The sequence below is a fragment of the Heteronotia binoei genome, chromosome 1 (assembly GCF_032191835.1).
Source record: "Heteronotia binoei isolate CCM8104 ecotype False Entrance Well chromosome 1, APGP_CSIRO_Hbin_v1, whole genome shotgun sequence".
Classification (NCBI taxonomy): domain Eukaryota; kingdom Metazoa; phylum Chordata; class Lepidosauria; order Squamata; family Gekkonidae; genus Heteronotia; species Heteronotia binoei.
In genome coordinates, this window is record NC_083223.1 from 188454442 (window position 1) to 188479426 (window position 24985).

Genomic DNA, 24985 nt, shown 5'->3' on the forward strand with positions numbered 1-24985 from the left:
GCTGGGAAATTCCATTCCTTTGTGTTTCATTGTCCTTCAGCTCACCTTCTTATACTTTCTGTGCTCCATGATTACCTGCATTGCCAAGTCAGAGAGATTTAGGATAGATTCTTATACTACCAGCAAGTCAGCTGCTCTGTGTCTCTATTAAGGTAATTGGCTTCTTAGCTATGAGTAATGTATTTGTAGTGTGGCAGAGTTGCTGGCAACCACACTGGGGGCCCTTAAAGGGCCTGTTAAGGCACCTGAGTGATGAACTTCTCTAAGGGAAGCTGCCACTGTGTGGAAAAATGGGGTGGACCCTCTGTTCTAATCAAAGTAGAGTGCTTATTGCTACCAGCCATTCATGCTTTCCAGGGCCCAGCTCTTCTTGCTTTGGGGTCAAAGAGCATCCTGTTTCTGATTGCTTTAATATCATTTCTTTCCAGCCATCGTAATCCCCTTATTCGAAAATGTGCTGCTGAACACTTATTGACAGTTATGGAACAAATTGGGGCTAAGAAGCTGCTTTCAGGCAGCCGTGAGAGTGTGGAAATGCTGGTGCTGACACTGATCAAACTTGCTCAGGACTGCAATCAAGACACAAGGTAACAGCATCCTTTCCTTCTAAAAGATGGGATATTGTAGTGTGTAATAACAGGAGGGGCAATCTTTTAAGTGTTGCTCTGCAATATAAATTATTTGGAAGCCTTTGACTACATAAATGTTGTATGGGCCACTGGGCTGAGTTGTCACTCCCACCTCCAGCTAACACAATTTAATTTTTACAAATGTAAATTTATTTTTTAATGTAGGGCTTATAAAAGAGAAACGTGTAACAGCATTTTAACCAGAAGCAAATTTCAAAAAGCTATAGCCATGCTTTAATAGTTCAGAAATTGTGGCTGGACATAGACATTCTAGAGAGTGTAAAGACTTTGCCACAGAGTAGCATACACACATGATATTGGCCAGCTAAAGAGACAATTACTTGCTTTTTAAAACTCTACTTTCCTAGAAGAATTTAGCAAAGAAGCCATTGGATGTAAGAAAAGGAAAGGAAAGGTCCCCTGTGCAAGCACCAGTCGATTCCAACTCTATAATCACACCTGGGGAAAGGAGCTATTTTTATAGTAAATATTTGAATTAACAATGAACTTAATATATTGCACAAGCTTTGCAAGAACAGTCAGGATACATGGAAATTAATTAAAATATATGGTTACAAGTCAGTAAAAATGTCCCTGCCATTAAATTAGATGTTGAGGAAAAGTAATAGGTGATACATGTCATCAGTAGGGGTATGCATTTGAATCTACCTGAGCTGAAAATGGGATATATTTCAGCATCCCAAATGTATCCAGTTTTTTTCAGGAAAAATGAAAAAAATCCAGAGAGAATCCAAGATACATTCAAAAATTACTGGTAGATCAAAAAACAGCAAGAAGCAGGAGCAGAGTGCTATTGCCTTTCAGCTTTTTGATGGGCTTCTGCAGTCCCTTTAAACTTTAAAGAGGCTGCAGAAGACAGGTTCCATCAGCTTGGCTTTGGACTGGCTGGCTTTTCCTCCAGCCTGGTTTAAACTGGGCTATAAAAGAAGTCAGCCCAGGATCAGCCTCCGCTGGGGCTGACTCCTCTTACAGAAGTCAGCCCAGAATCAGCCAGGACAGCAGCACCTGAGAGCTCCCTGCCACCATGGTTGTGGCTGGTTTGGTTTAAACCAAGCTGTAAGAGAAGTCAGTCCAGGATCAACTGGAGCAGCAGGAGCTGAGAGCTCTTTACTGCCTTGGCTGGCTCATCTTGTAGTTCTGTTTAAATGGAGCTACAAGAGAGGATCAGCTGAGGTGGCAGGAGCTGAGAGTTTTGTGCCAACTCAACTGGGACTAATTCATCTTGCACCTTGATTTAAATTGAGCTGCAAGAGAGGATCAGCTGGGGTGGCAAGAGCTGAGTGCTCCAGGGTGCTTTGGCTGGGGCCAGCTCCTCTTACAGCTTACTTAAACTGAGCTGCAAGGATTGGCTGGGGTAGCAGAAGCTGAGAGCTCTCTGCTGCCTTGCCCAGGGCTGACTTCTCTTGCAGCTTGGCTTAAGCTGAGCTGCAAGAGGAGCCAGCCCAGGACCAACTGGGGCAGCAGGAGCTAAGAGCTCTGTGCTGCCTCAGCTTGGCATTGGCTTTTCTTGCAGTCTAGTTTAAACTAGGCTGCATGAGAAGCCAGCCCAGTATCAGTTTCTGGTGTGCAATTTTTCCTAATGTTTTTCTTCTAGGGTCTGTTGGGCCTGAAAAAACTTCAGGATTTTCTTCAAATCCTGGAACCGAATGCTGCACCAGTATTGGGACCAGTGATTTTTCAGGAAACCCATTCTCCCCCCCTCCCCGGTTTAATATACCTGAAAGGGGGGGGGGGAGGAAAAAAACTGCACACCCCTAGTCATCATAAGAACATAAGAGAAGCCATGTTGGATCAGGCCAATGGCCCATCCAGTCCAACACTCTGTGTCACACAGTGTCCTATTTATATATATATGAATCACCAAAGGGTGATTAACATGTGAAATTCACTGCCACAGGAGGTGGTAGCAGCTACAAGCATAGCCAGCTATATATACACACACACACACACATACACACACACTGTGACTAATAGCCACTGATGGACCTCTGCTCCATATTTTTATCTAACCCCCTCTTGAAGCTGGCTATGCTTGTAGCTGCTACCATTTCCTGTGGCAGTGAATTTCACATGTTAATCACCCTTTGGGTGAAGAAGTACCTCCTTTATCCGTTCTAACCTGACTGCTCAGCAATTTCATCAAATGCCCACGAGTTCTTGTATTGTGAGAAAGGGAGAAAAGTACTTCTTACTCTACCTTCTCCATCCCATGCATAATCTTGTAAACCTCTATCATGTCACCCTGCAGTCAACGTTTCTCCAAACTAAAGAGCCCTAAGCGTTTTAACCTTTCTTCATAGGGAAAGTGTTCCAAACCTTTAATCATTCTAGTTGCCCTTTTTTGCACTTTTTCCAATGCTATAATATCCTTTTTGAGGTGTGGTGACCAGAATTGCACACAGTATTCCAAATGAGACCACACCATCGATTTATACAGCAGCATTATGATACTGGCTGATTTGTTTTCACTTCCCTTCCTAATAATTCCCAGCATGGCGTTGGCCTTTTTTATTGCAATTGCACACTGCTTGACATTTTCAGTGAGTTTTCTACCACGACCCCAAGAGCTCTCTCTTGGTCAGTCTCTGCCAGTTCACACCCCATCAACTTGTATTTGTAGCTGGGATTCTTGGCCCCAATATGCATTACTTTTCACTTGGCCACATTGAACCTCATCTGCCACGTTGATGCCCACTCATCCAGCCTCAACAGATCCCTTTGGAGTTCCTCATAATCCTCTCTGGTTCTCACCACCCTAAACAATTTAGTGTCATCTGCAAACTTGGCCACTTCACTGCTTACTCTCAACTCCAAATCATTTATGAACAAGTTAAACAGCATGGGACCCAGTACTGAGCCTTCGGCACTCCACTGTTTACCGTCCTCCACTGTGAAGACTGCCCATTTATACTCACTCTCTGCTTCCTACTCATTAGCCAGTTTTTGATCCACAAGAGGACCTATTGTTTTACTCCATGACTCTCGAGCTTACTAAGGAGCCTTTAATGAGGAACTTTATCAAAGCTTTCTGGAAGTGAAGGTAAACAATAGCTATCGGGTCTCCTTTGTCCACATGTTTGTTCACCCCCTCAAAGAAATGTAACAGGTTAGTGAGGCAAGATCTTTCCTTACAGAACCCGTGCTGAGTCTTCCTCAATAACTAGTGTTCATCATTGTGCCTACTCATTCTGTCCTTGATAATGCTTTCTACCAACTTTCCCGGTATTGAAGTAGGACTGACTGGCCTGTAGTTTCCCGGATCTCCTCTGGAACCCTTTTTAAAGATGGTGGTGACATTTGCTACCTTCCAGTCCTCAGGAACGGAGGCAGATTTCAATGAAAGATTACAGATTTTTGTCAGAAGATCCACAAGTTCAACTTTGAGTTCTTTCAGTACTCTTGGATGTATGCCATCCGGACCTGGTGACTTATTAGTTTTTAATTCGTCTTTCAGTTGTACGACCTCCTCTCTTGTCACCTCAATCTGACTCAGGTCTTTCAACACCCCTTCCAAAATAAGTGGTTCTGGAGCAGGCAAACACTTCTCATCTTCCACAGTGAAGACGGAGGCAAAAAATGCATTCAGCTTCTCAGCCATTTCCCTATCCTTTTTCAGTAATCCTTTGACATCTTGGTCATCCAAGGGCCCCACCACTTCCCTGGCTGGTTTCCTGCTTCTAATATATTTGAAGAAATTTTTATTGTTAGTCTTTATGTTTTTTGCAATATGCTCCTCATAGTCCCTTTTTGCCTGCCTGATCACAGTCTTGCATTTGATTTGCCACATCCTGTGTTCCCTTTTATTAATCTCATTTGGACTAGCTTTCCACCATTTAAAGGAGTCCTTCTTACCTTTTACAGCTTCCATTACTTTGTTAACCATGCAGGCCTTTTCTTATACCTGTTTGTGCCTTTCCTAACTTGTGGTATATATTTTATCTGAGCTTCTAGGATTGTAGTTTTCATTATATATTACACGTTATACATTTCAGGAAACAGGCCAGACTTAATCTGGATCTTTTGACTTTTGATAGTTGTCTATTCATGAGATATGTATTTCATAGCTTTTGCTGTTGCCTATATTCTTCTGTGAAATATTAGATAGTATGCAAATTAAGCATAAGGATGCATTTAAATTTCTGATGTCTCTTGCATACACTGGCAAAACAGGTCAGGAGAAGAAAGCTGACTGACAGACTTGTTATGATAAATTTGCCCTCCTTCCACAAGATTTCCCTTTATCTTATCTGAACAACCTCTTTTTCTTTTTTTGTTTTTCTCTGACTGTCCCACCCACATGTATATTGGTAAATTTGTATCCAGCCTGGGAACTGAGGGAGAGACTAAAGTTCTTCTTTTGTCCTTGTTCGATAGTTTCATGCAATATAATGGCATATCAAAACTGACAAACTGCTAGCCAGCCTGAGCCCGTCAGGGAAGGGTGGGATATAAATTTGATAAAATAAACTATAAATAAATAATCAGTTTATTTTTCTTTGAAGGGAAATGGTCAGTTTAAGATTCATGAGGTAAACAGGAAACGGGAATGAGGTAACTTTGTATAAAAATAAACACCAGATAAGTTGTCACAAACAAGTAACTGTTTCAGTTATTCAAACAGATCTTTAAAACTTGAGATTTCTTGGCAGCCTCTGCATACATAAACAAGTATAGGCTTCTTTGTCTCCCAGACACTAAAGTTAGAGAAGGCAGGAATATTAATAAAGGTTCCAGTTTCTTTCCTTACCTCCTGGCTAGGAATCACCCTTCCCCCCGTTTTCTAGGAGCTATTTCCTTCAGTCCTGATAGGAATGGACTACACATCCCACTTCCCTAACTCAGGATCCTTCTTTGTCTTCTCATGATCTGCTTTGCGCTCTCACTGTTACCTCTCAACTCTCAGGTGACAGTTTCAACTGAAGAATTTTTAATTCCTTGTCATTCAGGTTTCTCAGACCAGAAGCTTTAATATTGGCATTAGATTTTGAAAAAGCTTTTGATTCTCTGGAGGTATCTTGCATGTTCTCTTTGATGCATAAAATGGGATTTGGCCCCAATTTTCTCTGTGTTCTCAATTCAATTCATTCTGAACCTAAATCAAGAGTGAAGATCAATGATTTTAATTTTTCATTCTTTCACCCAACAAGAGGCATGTGTCAAGGCTGCTCTCTTTCTCCACTTCTTTTTGCTATGGCTATCGAACCATTTGCTCAAGAACTTCGAAACAATGAAATCTCTGGAATTCAGCTTGGTGGAAGAGAGTATAAAATTAGTTTATATGCAGATGACATCACTTTATATGTTTCAAATCCTTTTCTTTCTCTTCCTGATACGCAAAATTTATATAATTTGGGGGCAATATCTGGACTTTGTATTAACCTCTTGAAATCTGAGATTTATCCTATTTCAGTATCTCCTGCAATGATGAACTCTATTAAACAAATATTTCTGTTTACACGGTGTACTGACAATTGAAAATACCTTGGGGTTACACTCTGATGTTGTAGAGAAGCTTAAAGACTGAGACTTGCTTCAACTGTCCTTTCCAGACCATATCCATCTGATTAAAAATTTCATTTTTCCTCTGTTCCTGTTTTTTTCTCTTGCACATCCAATCTTCATTCCAGAAGTTAATTTTAACAAATGGCAAAATACTCTATCGTCCTTCATGTGGGCATATAAAAAACCAAGAATCAACTGCTGTACCGTGCTTAGACCTGCTAATATGGGAGCTATTGGTCTACCATCATTAAAACATTGTTGCCACGGCTCCATTTTTGTGAATGTTCCATGTATCCTTCAAGAAGATCTGCTTGTGGATTGCATGATGGTTGAGAAATTATTATTGAGCCCCTCTAAATCTAAAAGAAATTTTTTGGTGTCGTGCATCACTTTGTCCACGTGCACTGTGTGAAAATATATTTTTAAGAGCAATGGTACATCTCTGGGATTGTAAGAAGTCAATCCTGGTTCTAGCTATATCTCAATTTGCAGTGTTTACTAATCAACCTTGGTTTCTGCCTGGAAAAGAACTGGGTGCCTTTGATGAATAGAAACAAGTCAGTATTGCTCATCTAGCAGATTTGGCACTTAATGGTAGAATGAGAGTAAAGTCTTATTTTGACAGACGCATAGGACATGATGGTTTCAATATTTACAACTGAAAAATATGATTGATCATCTGGCAAGTAATGATGTTTTTTGCAGACCGCTAACTAGCTTTGAATCAGTTTTATTTACCTACTCTTCCATCAAAAGATCATTGACTAAAATGTACAACATTTTGTTAGCTACCAATAGTACTCATCTGTTACGATACCAAAGAGCATGGGAAGAAGAGCTTAATAAAAATATCTCCCTTAATACATGGCAGAATGTTTGGAAATCTCCTGTAAATTCTTCTCCTGTGTTCAGTATTTGATTTCAGTTTTTTAAAATTATGGCACATTGGTATTATTCCTCCAGAAAACTTAATCTGATTAACCCACAACCAAGCCCACTTTGCTGGAAGAACTGCAGTTTTGTAGGTACTTACTTTCACTCAGGGCTTTTTCCTGTAGAAAAAGCCCAGCAGGAACTCATTTGCATATTAGGCCATACTCCTTGACATCACCTGGTTTCACACTGGCTTTTTTTGGCAGAAAAAGCCCAACAGGAACTCATTTGCATATTAGGCCACACCCCATGACACCAATCCAGTCAGAACTAACACCAAACAATGCCGGGACCACGGAGGTTAACAATCAGGAAATGACAGAAAAGATACTCTTCCAAAAATGCTGAATGACAGGTTCATTCCCACCAGCAGTGAAAGCAGGGCTTTTTTTGAGCAGGAACACATAGGAACGCAGTTCCGGCTGGCTTGGTGTCAGTTCCTGACAGAAAAGATACTCTCCGTGTTACAAAACAATATCAAAATATAATTACAATACTTTCCATTCACAACATAGTATTACAATGTAAATTTCAGTAACAAATTCAGTGACAAATATCATCCAAAGCACACAACTTCACTACTGTCCATAAGATGATATCAGGTTCTTTCCAAACAATACAGTCCGATGATGCAAAACCAGTCTGTTCTCGTTTTGGATCCTTATGATCCTTCCTCTGGGACCGTCTTATTAATTTTGAATGCAGTAGTCTGATGGTGCCTTATTTCTTTACTATACACTGTTTTCCAGGCTTTCTCTAATTTATTTCATTACTAGAATGCTACGGTTCTTTCTCCATCTTTCAATGAAATGCTGAAAGATGGAGAAAGAACAGAAGCGTTGAAGTAATCAACGACAGAATGAACTGAGGGGAATGTGGAGCTAGCTGTTAAAGCGGCTAGCCCCGCCCCTCACATTGCACGCCCAAACGGGCGACTTCTGACTCTTCCCTCCCAGGGAGGCAAACAGCGCAGAAGCAGCCTAGAAGTTACGCTGCAGGCTGCAAGCTTCTGATTATGCTCATTTTACTCTAATAAGTCTTACAATAGTTCGTAGCCATTTGGGCCCCAGTGTTGGGATTTATGTATTATGAATTTATTATCTAATATAATCTGATTCGCCTATGCTTTAAGATTCCGTATAGCACCGATATTTTGTTTTAAATTGTAAATTGTTTGTTTTATCATTTTAGACCTATAATTGAGATTGTTGGTTTTATTATGACTGTTATCCGCCCTGAGTCTATTTTGGAATGGGCGTGATATAAATAGAAGGTAAATAAAATATGTCAAACCATAACCTCCTCCCATCTAATCGTACATATCACTCCTGGTTACATTTTTGATTTCTTTTTTTCCCCTCTTCCTACTATCACAAGGTTCTTATTTCTCACCTCCAAGTGCAAGAATTATTATTATCAGTAGTAGTAATAGTAGTAGTTGTTATTTTAGAAAAAATACTAATTTGGGGAATTTTATTAAATTTATTCACAGTTCTTAAAGTAATAATTTACTTTGCTAGGATATAGAAGTATCTTCTTTACAGTAGGATTTCCCTCATTGAAATATTTTCTTTCAATTGTATGTTAATATCTCTTTAAAATCACATTTGAAATTTAACTTTAGTATAAATATTATTACTTCTCTTGTTCTTGATATTGTATGATGATATTTTTGTTTATAATCTGTATTATATATATGAAATTTTAATTAAAGTTATTTATTGTTTTTAAAAAGTTTCTCCTACCAGGTTACAGCTTTAGCCATTTAGTGTCTGTCACACTTGCATGCATACATTTGAACATTTATTATAGAAGATGCTGATTCCCTGCAGCTTTGTTCTTTAAAAGAGATCTGTATAGTAATAGCAGGTGGAACTGAAATCCCCGTTTACTAATGTGTTACAGAAAGTACTGAAGAGACCTTACAGCATGAAAACCGAGTAAATGCTTTCATTCCTATTAACATACATAAGTATTACCTCTTAGGCCTATTCCACAAAGCAGAACCTATACCATCTGATAGATCTTAGGAGTAAACAGAACCAACAAAATGCTTTGGGCTTTTCCCTGAAAAGAAAAGCAGGAAATACACTACTGAAAACAAATGAATACATACATTAGATACGTTGATATTTATTAATCTCCTGCTTTTTATCTCATCTGTAGAAAACTCTGTTAGCTATAAAAGAATGAAGGATGACTACAACAATTTATGTTTGAAAGGAATAAAAGACCTTGCAAACAATCTGTCAATTTGTATTGCATTTCAGTAGCAATACAAACTTCAGCAGGAGCCATTACCCAGTTTCTGAATGGTTCAATGAAACCTGAAGATGAGATTTTGCTGTCAAATGCTATAAATTAACTTTCTCCTTTCTACACTAGATTTTATGGCCGGAAGATGCTGAACATACTGATATCCCATTCAAAATTTAATGAGTACTTGAAGCAGTGTCCACCATCACATGACTTACGTGATGTCATGGCTACAATTAAGCAGAAGGTAAGTATGAAGGCACCAAAAATATTTGGAATACAAGTCCAGTCAGGTGTTTAAAGGAACGAAACACATTTTTGTTACACAGGAATGAAGCACATGTTTATGTATCCACCTCTTCCATTCAAACGTTACAAAGAAGGTTGATAACACTATAAAAAGTGGAATGTGTGAAATGGCCATTTAATTAAAAAGGCTGTTGTTTTTTTTAACCTAGAGGACAGAAGACCAGTCATCCCAAGCTCCTTCAGCAAAAAGCCAAAGAGGGTCAAAAAGTGGTAGTTTGACACTGGACAACACGCTTTCAGATGATGGGTATGGAACATTAATTTGGTTTTCTGTTGTCTATAAGGATATATCTCCTGAAGGTGGGCTGAAAATGAAGGCTCAGTTTCTGCAGTAAGTCTCAATTATCTGAAGAGATTTCTGTCAGCCTGGCAGGACTTCCTTAGCTTTTCCTGTCTGCTGCAGTGCAAAATGCTATTCTTGGGGACAGAAGATCCCAGGAACACCAGTGAGGGGAGCCTGGGATCTGCAGTGGGAGGGGAGAAATGGCAAAAATTGTCTGCCCTTTTGTTAGTGAAAACTTTCTATTGGATTTAACCCAAAGTGAGTTTTCACAAAAACCCAGTGGACTATGTCAAGGTGGGCTTTTTACACTTTGACATGTAGAAAGGATACATAAGAGGAGAGCTTGTACCTTTCTTTTTACCATTTGCTGTCTTTTTAATGTGATATATGTTCCAGAGAAGGTGGAGCGCATTGCACAGTAAAGGTGCAAGTCAGCCAAGGTGTAGACACAATCCGGTGCAGCATGGTCAGAGTCCAGTCTTAGGTTGTACATGGAGTCAGTGACAGAAGCAGGTTCAGGACAAATCCAGGAGTCAAGGCCCAGATACAGTCCAAGAACCAGAATCATGATCCAGAGGCAGAGTTGGTGGTGGCAAGGTCAGGAGTAATTAGACATGATGCTTCCACAGCCCATCTCTACCTCTCTCTGCCCTTTATAGAAGAGATGCTTAGGGTTGCCAGGTCCATTTGAGATGCTGGCAGGGAGATGGGTGGATGTTCTGGGAACTGGAAGCATTTCAATCACTGGAAGTGATGTGGCACGCCATGCCTATGTCACTAGGGGCGTTTTCGCACTCACCTTCAGCCGGCGCGACGCCCCTCTTCACGCGCAGGATCTGCGCGGATTTCGCACTAAACGCCATGGAGCAGCCGGAAGAGCCGGAAACTCCCGGCACAAAAGCGGCGCAAACGGAAACTGCTTTTTGGCGGTTTCCGTTTGCGCCGCAAAAGCGCCGGGAGTTTCCGGCTCTTCCGGCTGCTCCGCGGCGTTTAGTGCGAAATCCGCGCAGATCCTGCATGGTGAAGAGGGGGGTCGCGCCGGCTGAAGGTGAGTGCGAAAACGCCCCTGGAAGTGACATATGCACATCAGGGGCAGTACGCTGGTTTTTGGGCAAAATTCTATGGTAAAATCACCCTCAAACCACTGAGTTTTGCCCAAAAAACAGAGCGTCACCCCTGGTGTGCCCACTTCACTTCTGGGTGACGAAGGCATGTTGTGCGACATTACTATGCGGAGGGGTAGAGCAAAACCATCTTCAGGACAAAGGGAAAACTTTTGGGGGTGCCAACTGCCAGAGTCCTAAAAGCATGAGATCCTGAGGAAGCCTTGGGAAACGAATCCTGTGGGAAACGAAAATCTGGCTAGTGTTTTGTCGCTGCTTTGTACCTGGACCCAGTGAGAATTCAATATCAACATAAGCATCTCTACTAAGAAATGGGAGTTCCATTCCGAAAAACTGAACTTTCATATGGACTTTGTATGCTTTCCAGTCAAGTCTGCATTTCTGGATTTTATAGAAAAGTGGGATTATTCCCTTATGAAACTGAAAGAACTTTTGTTTACTCATGTTTAATGATGTTTAATATTTAGTGTACAAGCCTTTAGCTCCATGAGCCTTGGGCTTCTTCCTGTTCCCAACTGGGGGATGGCAAGCCTAGAGATACCTGTCTTGCAACAGGGTTGCATTATGCAAGTGTGTGTGCTATCCTCCTTACTGTCTAGAGTTAGGTGTTTCTGGGTCGCTAATCATGCACTCCATCTTCTTTCCTGCATCTTATCATAGGCCTTCGTTCATCTACATTGTAGCAGCTCTAGCAAAGGAGGTATGTAGAGGACAAAAGAGACATGTCATTCCTATACTACCTAAGTTGACTTTAAGGATAAAAGTTACATTTTAAGTCTCTTGCTAGGGCTTTGCCCAAAAGGCAGATTTCACTGCATTCCAAATCTTTGAGATTTAGAGGCTGTAGGATTTGGCCAGTTTATAGAAAAGCTGTTACATAAGCCAACACATGACTTTATTAAAATTTCTAGTTCATGCTGTCTAACGCCAAGATGTAAGTAAGACACCTTTGAACATCCCAGTGACTAATTGTAACAAACTGTTTTACTTGTTCTAGAATTTATTCTGGGCATAAGTTATTCTTCAAGACTGAAACAGAAAATTGCAAAAATGCATGGCTAGAACAGTGTGTTTGTAGATTCACACAAGAATGAAGAAGCAAATTCTTAGGTCTACTATGTCAAAGTTAAAATCCACAACACTTTACTTTTCCTAATTTTGTCCCCCTACATGGCCTTCATTAGCTCCATGTTTACCTGATAACTACGCATTCATGCACCTACAACCTTGCAGCTAGAGCAAGGTATGCAAAGTAAATAAAATTAAAAGGTCTTGCACTTAATGTTCATTACATATTTAGAACTTCAGATATTGTCTTTTGCTTCTTTTGATGCCTACTTCATATAATAGTGTTGGATAACATAATTTCTAGATCATTGAGAGGTAATAAAATTTTTAAAACCTGTAATTTTCAACACCAGGTTTGTCTCCAGCACCCTAGCCTTGCCACAACCCACGGCTCACCGCTCATCCCTTTGCAGTGTAGAAGTAATGGAACAACTCAAAGAGCTGAATAAGATGTTGGTGGCCAAAGAATTTCAGATACGAATGGAAGGCATAACATTGCTGGCAGAGCATTGTAAGAACAACCCCCAGCTTGTCTTGTCAAATATCATCCAGGTATGGGCAATATTTTCATGCCATCCCAGTAGCTTTAATATAGGTTCATTTTGGCCCGATCCTTTTCTAGTTTGAATCACTGAACTTTGTTCTGGCCACATTCCATTTTGTAGCTGTTTTGGAGGAAACCTCCCTAACAGTGCTGCTCCTTATTCCTCATTCCTGTGAGAAGAGAAAAAGCTCAAAATTCAGCACTGTTTAAACAAGAATCTACCAGAATAATGAAAAATGTATTTAAGTTTTATTATTTATACCCTGCTTCTCTTCCCAGTAGAGGATCCAAAATGGGTTTACGTCATTTTCCCGTCCTCTGTTTTATCAAGAACCCTATGAGGTAGATTAGGCTGACAAAGAACTTGACTGGCCAAAGGTCAGCTAGTGAGCTTCCATAGCAGAGTAGGAGTTTGAACTGGGTCTCCCAGATCCTAGCCCAACACTGTAATCATTGCGCCACCCTGACTTTCATGGAATGCTTTCAGAGAACTGAGGAGCAGCTATATAGTACCTCATCCTATACAGATTCCAGATTTCATTGCTTTCCAGTTTTCATCATGGGTTATATGCTGCTGATCCCTTTCTGATTATTCCCTCCATATTCTGCAACCTATAATGTCCTACCTTAGTAAAAATAATTGCTGGTTGTGACCATTTTCCCTACCTCATCTCTGTCTTTGGTCATTAAGGAGGCAGCCCAGAGATGGTGAAACGACTTGGTGGTGGGGGTCCTTATTTCCCTCCTACACAGCTGCAGCTGTTGTTAATACTGTTGCTTTCTCTGGTCTGTCTCACCCGAGGATGCAGCACAGTGGCAGGTTTGACAGAATCCATTACTCTAAAGAATATCACTGCTATCTCCTTTAGGAGGATTGCTTTATATGCCAAATAACATACTACTCCTGAACTAACTTCCCTGCTTTCCCAGAGCCAGTTCATTCATGAGGCATAGCTAGCTAAGTATGGGACAGCTTAAAACAAAATGTGCCATTTATTTATATGGTGGGAAATTAACTTTATTTTTTCTGGGCCACAGTGTACCGGTGTTTGGCAACTGTTGATTTTCTTGGAGACACAAAATTCTTTCTGTAATCATGAAACTAATCTGTATCTGGATTAGGGCTTGTTTATTACATGTTTGTGTATCATTTGATGATTTGTATGTGTGAATAACAGAGTGTCAGAGAGGGAACTGTTGTATCACCTCATATGCAACACTTTTCAATAGAATGGGATCACACCTCCAACTGCCTTTCTTGAACTATGCAGGAATCGAGCAATATGCATCCATGAGAAAATGGGCTATAGGCATTTTAATAGAATCTAGGCTTAGAATCCTAGAATCATAGAGTTGGGAGGGACCTCCAGGGTCATCTAGTCCAACCCTCTTCACAATGCAGGAAACATAAAAATACCTCCCCCTAAATTCACAGGATCTTCATTGCTGTCAGATGGCCATCTAGCCTCTGTTTAAAAACTTCCAAGAAAGGAGAGCCCACCACCTCCCAAGGAAGCCTGTTTCACTGAGGAATCACTCTAATGGTCAGGAAGTTCTTCCTAATGTTGAGCCGGAAACTCTTTTGATTTAATTTCAACCCATTGGTTCTGGTCCTACCTTCTGGGGCCACAGAAAACAATTCCACACCATCCTCTAGATGACAGCCCTTCAAGTACTTGAAGATGGTGATCATATTACATCTCTGCAGCCTCCTCTCCAGGCTAAACATGCCCAGCTCCTTCAACCTTTCCTCATAGGACTTGGTCTCCAGACCCCTCACCATCTTCGTCGCCCTCCTCTGGACCCGTTCCAGCTTGTCTATATCCTTCTTAAAATGTGGTGCCCAAAACTGAACACAATACTCCAGGTGAAGTTTTACCAGAGCAGAGTAAAGCGATACTATCACTTCACGTGATCTGGACACTATACTTCTATTGATACAGCCCAAAATTGCATTTGCCTTTTTAGCTACCACATCACACTGTTAACTCATGTTCAGGGTATTATCCACTAAGACCCCTAGATCCTTTTTGCGCATACCACTGCTAAGACAAGTCTCCCCCATCCTATAACCATGCATTGGATTTTTCCTACCTAAAATTGGTTTTAGCCCAATTTTCCAGCCTGTCAGGGTCTTCCTGTATCCTGTTTCTGTCTTCTACTGTGTTTGCAACCCCTCCCAATTTAGTATCATCGGCAAACTTAATAAGCATTCCCTCTATTCCTTCATCCAAATAATTGATAAAGATATTGAACAAAACAGGTCCCAGGACAGATCTTTGAGGCACTCCACTTGTCACTCCTCTCCAAGAGGATGAGGAACCATTCACAAGCACTCTTTGGGTATGATCTGTCAACCAGTTGCAGATCCACCTAATGGTAACAGGATCCAAACCACATTTTACCAACTTGTCAACAAGGATAGTATGTGGAACCTTATCAAAAGCTTTACTGAAATCAAGATAAATGATGTCTACAGCATTCCCCTGATCCAGTAAAGTAGTCACTTTCTCAAAAAAAGAGATCATGGCTTGTTCTTGAGAAACCCATGCTGGCTCTTAGTAATCGCATCCATTCTTTCTAAATGTTCTATGACTGACTGATGATTTGTTCTAAAACTTTTCCAGGTATAGCCATCAAGCTGACAGTTTGGTAGCTACCCTGATCCTCTTTTTTCCCCTTCTTGAAGATGGGGTCAACGTTCACCCACCTCCAATCTTCCAGCACCTCTCCTGTTCTCCAAGAATTCTCAAAAATAATAGCCAGAGGCTCAGAAATTACATCTGCAGGCTCTTTTAGAACCCTTGGATGCAGTTCATCTGGCCCTGAGGACTTCGTTTCATTTAAAGAAACTGTTTATGTACTATCCCTACACTGATCCTAGGTTGGAACTTCATATCCTCCTTATATATTCTGTTTTTGCCATGTTGATGGATTCTTATTCCCCCCTCTCTCATGCACACACTTCAGATTTATCTGAAGTCCATACTACACACTACACATGAAATGCATTTAATAGTAGCATGATCATTCCTTTTTCCTCCTTTTAAAAAAAACTCTTTTAGGAAGGGAGTTGGATCCAAGACCACCATTGCACCACACTGTTCATGAGGGCCTTCTAACATCTACCCCACACAATACTGGGGGACAGGGCAGGGAAATTCTGTTCTGTGAGCTTTGCTTTACTTGCTGTATTTTGCCTCTGATCCTCTGTAAAAGGGTACTTTCATATATGAGCTCATAGTAATTTGAGGGAAACTTCTGGTCCCCATTTTCGCTGTATAAACACTATGCTGGTCATAGCAGGATTTACTTGTTCTTTTCTCATATTAACAGATCTTTGATGCATTTATCCCGAGGCTTCAAGATTCCAACAAGAAAGTGAACCAGTATGCATTGGAATCTATTGCCTCCATGATCCCAGTCCTTAAAGATGGTTTAAGTCCAGTCATGGTCTCCGTAGTGAATGTAGTCACTGACAACCTAAACTCAAAAAATTCTGGGATTTACGCTGCAGCAGTGAAGGTGCTGGACCAAATGATCATTAGTCTAGGTAATGGTTATTTCCTCTCTCCCTGTTTTTTTAAAAATGTATAACCTGTCTATTTCATCTTTCAGCCTATCAGATGCCATCAAGGCAAGGCTCAATATGCCTCCAGAGACCACTATTGCAAAATGAATAATTAGCTAGCCCCATCTAGAGGATTTTTATTATTATGAAAGTTCATCACAAATGTTGGTGATGAGCCAAGATTGTCATTTTGCTCTGTGGTAGCTGCTATTTTGTCCAGCAGTTTGCATGAATACCAGTTATAATAGTCATGGTATGCGAGATACCAGGACCCATAAGATACATATCTTTTGCCACTTGAGCTGTGCTGTTGAGTTTCAGTAATTGAGAAGGTTGTGTCTTCACTATCCAGCTGTTCTCCCTATTCTTGGAAAACAGAGTGAGGACATTGAAGGATCTAGGTTTGGCACACTGTAAATTGAAAGCCAGAATCTATTAAGGTTTGTATTATAATCTGAACTTCAGTCTAATGAGGCTAGAGAGAGCAAGAACCCACTCCTGTTCTAGAGTAACTTCACTGATGCCAGTATGACTGGTGCAAATACAACTTCCTTAAGATCATAGTCATATGTTCCCATTATCCTTCAGTTTATTTTTTTATCAGCAGCAATATGCTAGAAATAAGTAAAAGAAAGGTGGAAATTTTTAAAAACACTCTACTATTTAGGATCTACCAATTCTGTGAATAGAACAAACCAGTCCCCAAGGCTGTAAATCTGCCACCTTTTCACCTGTGCTAAATTCTTACAAGAAATGATATGTCATAGAAATGGAATGGAAGCCAACATGGATCTGAAATGAAAGATGACCTTTGCAGGGAAGGTCACTTGGAAAAAATGTTGCAGGCTGGCAGGGGATCACGCATCATTAAAAGTTGATACAGCATAGTAGAAGCTTAAGCATGTCCTGTCCAGACCTCTGCTCAGTAGTAATGAAAAGATTTATGTACTGCTCGGGGAGGAGGGTGTGTTATGTTCAGAACATATCAATTTCAGATAGAATTTTGGATGCTCTGAAAACCAGTGGAGATGGCTGAGGCCAGTTATACACCTTCTGCAGAATAAGGTAGTACACTCCAGAGGTGGTAGCTGTTCAGATTAAAGATGTATCCACCATTTTTTTTAATTATCCAATATACACAAAAGGCCTGCATGAAGAATAGTTCTACACAAACTGTCTTTACTGCTATGCTAATTTTCTTTCAGGAAGTATAGCCTGCTATCTTACTTCATGACTCTACCGCTTCATTCACAGTTCGTTCTGTAGAACATGTCCATACTGAAAAGAGTTTTAGGAAGTTTTTACCTTCGAGAACTAAATATGCTTGATGGAGGTATGGTATGGAGGCTGTGTGGTAGGAAAGTAGAATGGCTTTAGATGAAACCAAAGCAATGAGAGAGCAATGCGGCCTGGATCTTTCAGTGCCTGGAAAGGTCAATATGACTCTACCTTATTTTTTTGACCTGATGAACCAGTTTTGTGAATGCTCCAATGTGTGTTGAGATTGTGAATTGTGACGCAGCCTTTCTGAAGTGGTCTGAATGTGGAGATTTCCAAGATCCTTTGATATAGGTCAGTTCATGGTGACGTCTTCATATAAAGCAATCGTGGCTCAGAGGCTGAGCATCTTCTCGTCATACAGAAAGTCCCAGATCAAATCCCCAGCATCTTCTGGTAAAAAGGATCAGGTAGCAGGTGATGTTAAAAAATTCTGCATGAGACCTAGAGAGCTGCTGCCAGTCTGTGAGGACAGTACTGACCTTGGTGGACCAATTGTCTGATTCAGTATAAGGCAGCTTCATGTTTTAAATAAATTCCTATTTTGATTTATAATAGGGACACATCTAATAGAGACACAAGAGTTGAATGCAGCTGACCATTTATCATTTGCAAACTCATCAAATGTAGATATGTACATGGAGCCCCAGCTGTCTATAGGGTGTAGTCCAAGGCTACAGGCTGGTGAATATTACCAGGCCCCCACTGCTATCAGCGTCTAGCCAGATGCTACAGGGCATCAGTTACTCAAATGGCTGCATGAATCCTAGGTTGATTTTACAAGCAATTCTCTTGTGATGAATTGTCATCTGTATCCATCCAAAGAAACTTTTTTGTTCTGAGAGCCTCATTTGTGTCTCCCTGGGCTTCCTAGTGAGGTGTTTGTTCTTGATCCAAGGGGTCCTTTTCTTAAATAAGCAAGCTGACTCTGTAGAGACCCTAAATTATGGACTTTAGCAGTTCCTTCTCCTGTTTGCAGTTCATAAATATTTCCAACCTATATTCTTCTTTTTTAAAGGAAATTTATGGTTTGCTGAGTTCATTTCTGAAGAACAAACAAGCATAAATCCAGATATAAACGGCTTGTTCCAAACATTGTTCTTCTTCTTAGGTTGAAATTGTTGTTGCCAATAACTACACAACCAAGGACTGCTATAAATGCCATGTCACACGGATTTATGTTGATACTAGAAATACTACTTTCAGTAGATGTGTCAGAAATACCACTGAGTGTTGAAGAGTCAATGGACTTATGATTATGCATCCTCTGTATGATTTGTAAGGAGAAATTGTCTGTCTATGGAATGATTACTGTTTTGGGGATTACTAACGGCAATGGAGTGTGTGGATAGTATTCCCCTGATATATATAGTTTGGCTCACTTGCTGAAACCATCTGGAATCATCATTTATTTTACACTGAACACCATGATTGATTTAATCCTTATTAATTTATATGATGAACTTTGTATGGATTGGAGCCACTGATTCTGGGTATGCAGGATGCATTGTTCGTGTCCTAAATGTTAGCAAAATTGTGTCTCTTCCCTGAGTGGAGTTATGAACCAATTTACTATGCTGTGTAGATACTTTACAGTTCAAATCAAAAGCTAGAAACATTAAACTGCCTTATGATGAGTCAGCTCACTGGCTGGCTCATGCTTCTATATTCAAAGCCATGTGGCCCAATATTTGATAATTTTTATTTGTATCCCGCCCTCCCCGCCGAGGCAGGCTCAGGGCGGCTAACAACATCATACAAATTTCAATTATACAAAAAGCAAAAAACACAAAATTACATTTAAACATTAAAATTCTGATTAGGTTTAAAATTAGTTAATTAAGTTAATAAAGGTGCTAATACTGTTCTTTAGGATGGCGGTTATCATTAACAATTTCTTCCTTCGTCAGCGAAATCTAGTCGGAAGAGGAAGGTCTTGCAGGCCCTGCGGAATTGTTCAAGGTCCCGCAGGGCCTGCATTTCCTCTGGAAGTTGGTTCCATAGGCTCGGGGCTACAGAGGAGAAGGCCCGGTTACGGGTACATTGCAGCTTCACCTCTCTCGGTCCGGGAGTAGTCAACAAGTTTTTTCCGGCTGACCTCAGTGCTCTCTGGGGTTCATATGGGGAGAGACGGTCCCTAAGGTAGACAGGTCCTCGACCATATAGGGCTTTAAAGGTAATGACCAGCACTTTGTAACGAACCCGGTATGTAACTGGCAGCCAGTGCAGCTCGCGCAGTCCAGGCTGTATGTGCTCCCATTTAGGAAGCCCCAGCAACAGTCTAGCCGCCGCATTCTGCACCAGCTGCAGCTTCCGGGTTCGGTACAGAGGCAGCCCCATGTAGAGGGCATTACAGTAATCCAGTCTCGAGGTGACCGTTGCATGAAGTACCGTTGCCAGATCTTGGCGCTCTAGGAAGGGAGCCAACTGCCTTGCCCGCCTTAGATGGAAAAAGGCTGACTTGGCGGTGGCTGCAATCTGGGCCTCCATTGATAATGAAGGCTCCAGTAAAACTCCCAGACTCCTAACCCGGTGCGCCGCTTTCAGCGGCACCCCGTCGAAGACCGGAAGAGGTATTTCCCCTTCCCGAGCGCCCCGACCCAGACAAAGGACTTCTGTCTTCGCTGGATTCAATTTCAGCCCGCTCCTCCTCAACCAAGTTGCCATATCCTGCAAGGCCCGGTCTAAATTCTCAGGGACGCAGTCAGGCCGGCCGTCCATCAGCAGATAGAGTTGGGTGTCATCTGCATATTGATGGCACCCAAGTCCGTATCCCCTGGCAATCTGGGCAAGAGGGCGCATGTAGATATTGAATAACATTGGTGAGAGAACTGCCCCCTGGGGCACTCCACAGTCCAGTGTGTGCCTCCGGGACCGCTCGCCCCCAATAGCCACCCTTTGTCCCCGATCCTCGAGGAAGGAGGAGAGCCACTGTAAGGCAGACCCCCTCACCCCTATGTCGGCGAGGCGGCAGGTCAGTAGCCGATGGTCGACCGTGTCGAACGCGGCCGACAGATCTAGCAGCATCAGCACCGCCACACCACCCCGATCCAGATGCCGTTGGAGATCATCTACCAGGGCGACCAGTACTGTCTCCGTCCCATAGCCCGGGCGAAAGCCGGACTGGCAAGGGTCTAGGATGGAAGCGTCATCCAGAAAGCTCTGCAACTGCAACGCCACTGCCCTCTCTATTATTTTACCTAAAAATGGTAAATTGGAGACCGGTCGGTAGTTTGCCAATTCGGCCGGGTCTGCTGTACTTTTTTTCAAGAGGGGTCGGACCAAAGCCTCTTTCAGAGATGATGGAAAACGCCCCTCCGAGAGGGATCTATTTATGATGTCCCGTAGAGGACAATCTAGCTCCCTCAGGCAGGATTTAATTAGCCAGGAGGGGCATGGGTCCAAATCACAAGTTGTAGGGCGCGCAGAGGAGACTTGAGTGGAGTTATGAACCAATTTACTATGCTGTGTAGATACTTTACAGTTCAAATCAAAAGCTAGAAACATTAAACTGCCTTATGATGAGTCAGCTCACTGGCTGGCTCATGCTTCTATATTCAAAGCCATGTGGCCCAATATTCACAACACAACGGTTATACTCTTCCATTGGCCTGACAGCTCTCAACAAAAGCTGTCCCTGTGTACTTCAAATAGTATCATTGATATTTGAAGAATAGTATCAGTTATACTATTTGAAGTACATGGGGACAGCTTTTGTTGAAAGCATTTAAAAATTAAAAATAATTTGTATTATGTTGTAGCCATGAGAGTTTCAACATAAAGGCTTGAGTTGTTTACATGTGCATCTCTTGATAAATATACTTATTGAAATGGAAAATATAACTATCAAAATTCCATTGAGAACTTACCTTTATGCACATTTGGAGAATTTACATTCATATATATTTGGGTGCTGAACATTGTGCACAATATTTTCCTTGGCAGCCTAGATTTGTATAGTATTTGGGTATTTTTATATATGGATACTATTTGCAATTATTGGAACTAGTGTGTATATTACATTATAAAATTTTGTCTTCTTTTGTAATATAGATCATTTTTCTATAGTTTTGTACTCTGTGTATAGTTTTCATTGAGCAAGGGAATTACCTGGTTTCCACTGACTGGAAGCAGCTCTCCGGGATGACAAAAAGTAGTGTGCTGCAAATGCATTGTGGTTGCTTTAAAAACCAGTTTCAAAGGCTGCTTTAAAGATGAACTCACATTTCAAATAATCTGCTACCTGATCCTTTAACTGGAGATGCTGGTTACTTAATTTAGGACCTTCTGGATGCAAATGAGATGCTCTGAGTCCCTCCCCAACTAGAGGCTATATATCTTCTATGGAGATTCAGGATTGTCATTCACCGCTTATTCTCATTGTCTCTAGGCAATATGAGAAACTGAATGGAAACATTCTTGAAACCAGACTTTGTTGGGATAGTCTGCCTCTCCATGCTGTCCTGCTTTTTGCATTATAGCAAAGGCACTTTTGATGTATAAAGATGTCCTTTCAGTTGGAAAAAGTCATACGTGAAATGACCCTTGCTCTTTTTAGAGCCAGTTTGGTGTAGTGGTTAAGTGCACAGACTCTTATCTGGGAGAACTGGGTTTGATTCTCCACTCCTCCACTTGCAGCTGCTGATGTTATCTTGGGTCAGCCACAAGTTCTCTCAAAGCTGTTCTGCTCAAGAGCAGTTCTGGGAGAGCTCTCTCAGCCCCATCTACCTCACAGGGTATCTGTTGTGGGGAAAGGAAGGAAAAGGAGATTTGTAAACTGCTCTGAGACTCCTTTGGGTAGTGAAGGGTGGGGTATAAATCCAATCTCTTCTTCTTTTGCTTGGGTCACAAACTCATATAAAGTAATCTGTAGAATTTATGTATAGGAATCTCTTGTATTAGGCTATTGAAAAATATATATATTGCTATAAAATTCAAAATATTAGTAATGTATTATGTGATCTAAAAGTAGATTTGCTATGGTTTCCCCTATTAATAAAGGTAGTGCTCATTTAGACGAGGACTTCAGAGGGCTTCTTTCCATTGTGTTTTGAAATATGAGATGAATTAATTTTTCATTAATTGGGGCAGGAAAAGGAAAGCTTTGCTCTTGTGCATCACTTGGTCCCTCTAAGAGTCACTCTGGAATTAAATTCAGGCCAGCTGTTTATTGGTGTTTTCGTGGGCAGCAGGTGTTTCAACATACATAGCACATCTAAGAATGCCAAAAGAGAGACTGATACACATGTGCTGTGGTTGCTTTAAAAATGAGTTTCAAAGGCCACTTTTAGGATTAACTGAATTTTTTATGGGTACTGATACAAGGAATGATCATCAATAATTGATACCCCGCACAGCTCCCATCCTCCTCCTATTAGCATTTCAAAGCATTTTTTTTATCTTGCTGAAGCAAGCAGTTATCTTCTTTTAGTCATCACTGAAATAAGAGTGTTGTCTAGTTCAGAGCATATATCATTGCCATCAGAAAACGGTGAGTGTCAAACAGAAAACTGATTTTCTGTTCTTCTCAGCTTTGTTGTAGCTGATTCTTGCTCACAAGAAATGAATAAGATTAAGCAGTTTAGAGGGGGTAAAGCTAATTCTGGTCCTAAGGGCAGGGGGAGGAGGCAGTGATGGGAATGTTCACACAGATGCAGATGGATTAAAAACAGGCCAGAACTTTATTGATTAGAGCCAGTGGAGCATTGATGTGGCATGGGGCACAGATCAAGGCATCAGGCAAACCCATCTGTCAACTGATGGAACCCACTCCCCAGTCCATATGCTGGGAGTAAACCTGAAGAAGAAGAAGAATTGCAGATTTATACCCCACCCTTCTCTCTGAATCAGAGACTCAGAGCAACTTACAATCTCCTATATCTTCTCCCCCCACAACAGACACCCTGTGAGGTGGGTGGGGCTGAAACAACAAATAAGTGGGCTCACATGAGCACAAGCCTCTGCATGGTTCTCTTGCCACCTGGGAATGGAGCCAGGTGACAGCCCTCAATCTGGGAGTGCTGCTGTAGGGTTTGACCCCCTTCCAAGACCCCTTCGGGTGGTCCCCACCCAGGAAAAGCAGACGCACAGGCATAGCCTTCCCCCCAAGAGATCTGACCCAATGCCTGAGACCACCACCAGAGCCAGACAGATACCACCCACCTCCCACCAAAGTGCCTACAACTGTAAGCAAGAAAGAACAGTGTTGCAAATCTTATCCATATGGCCAGGTATTCTGTGGTGGCATGGACAGGGCAAGGCTGTCCAGCTGAGGCTGCCTAGCAGCACTAACGAGACCAAGGTCCCCTCTGGTCCAGTTTAGATCTCCTCGGGGTCAGCTGGGGTATGGGTTACTGAATGGAGACATCCTGCAACCTGAGGATCTGGCCAGAGAAGTCATGCCAGGAAGATGGGACCAGCTTGCTGCACCTGGAGGATCACCAAAAGGCTAGTGTGAAAGTGGCCCAGAACAGAGTGGCTTCAGATTTGGACCAGCAGACTCTGGGGAGCTGCTGAAGAAGTCCAACAAGAGTGGTGAAGGTGATTGGCCTTCAGGCATCAGGTGTGAGGTGTTAGGGCTATGATTCACTGTGACCGCAAGTACAGGAAAGTTGGGGTGGAGTCCGAAACAGGTGTCATAGTTGTGTTAAAATTCACAACAAGCCCATTGGTGTTTCCCCTGTGCTATATTCCCAGCACATCCTGTGGTGCGCCTTATGCCTAAGACCCTAGTCAGCCCTGGTCATATCTGACCTTGAGGTGAGGTCTGACGACTGATGTTTGTCATTTATATCTCACCTGGACTGTTTGCTATGTGAGGCATGCTTGCACATTGGAGCACACACAGAGAAGCTAAACACTGGGGTAAAGGCAGAACAATTACTGAGAGAAACTGCACTTGGCTTTCAGATTAATTGAGATTAATGTAGAGGTAACATTGTCAGTCAGTCAATACTTATTACGATCAAAGACCAGTACAAACAAAATAAGAAGACATTAAAGCAACTCATAGATGTACAGTCGATGAAATCAAGGATCTTCCAAATATTTCCACTTACAAATTACAATGTTACAACATTTTGCTACTGCATGAGTTATAGAGCTCTGCATATCTTCCAATTAGAATTTCTGAAGTACCTCAGTTCTAGAGGTAATATTATCAAAGATCTGTTTTAATTTATTTGTATTTACTGGCAGTTCTATTCCACCCCATCCTTAGCACCTGTGATGGACAGAAAATCCAAAACTCCAAGAATGGCTTTCTGTGTACCATCACTGATAGGGTAATCAAAATGGTGTTCTGATGGGAAGCTATAACAGCGTTAGTAGGCTGTATTGGGCTAGGTGGACCAGTACATTGACTTCCTGCAGGGCATGTTTGTCCTTATGTCTTGTATTTGTTGACCTCAGAGAATAAGATGAGCTTCTCAGGATGAACAACATCAAAACATTTTGGAAAACCATTGT

At 41.5% G+C, this 24985-nt stretch overlaps 1 protein-coding gene across 1 annotated transcript in view; it reads left to right on the forward strand.

Moving 5' to 3' along the window:
* TOGARAM2 (TOG array regulator of axonemal microtubules 2) overlaps positions 1-24985 on the forward strand; it is a 112806-nt gene that overhangs the window by 55724 nt on the left and 32097 nt on the right. Inside the window, exons 13-17 of the mRNA XM_060244460.1 lie at positions 429-587; positions 9471-9588; positions 9800-9897; positions 12479-12677; positions 16006-16222. Of these exons, the coding sequence (XP_060100443.1) occupies positions 429-587; positions 9471-9588; positions 9800-9897; positions 12479-12677; positions 16006-16222 (791 nt within the window). The remainder of the gene's footprint in view (positions 1-428; positions 588-9470; positions 9589-9799; positions 9898-12478; positions 12678-16005; positions 16223-24985) is intronic.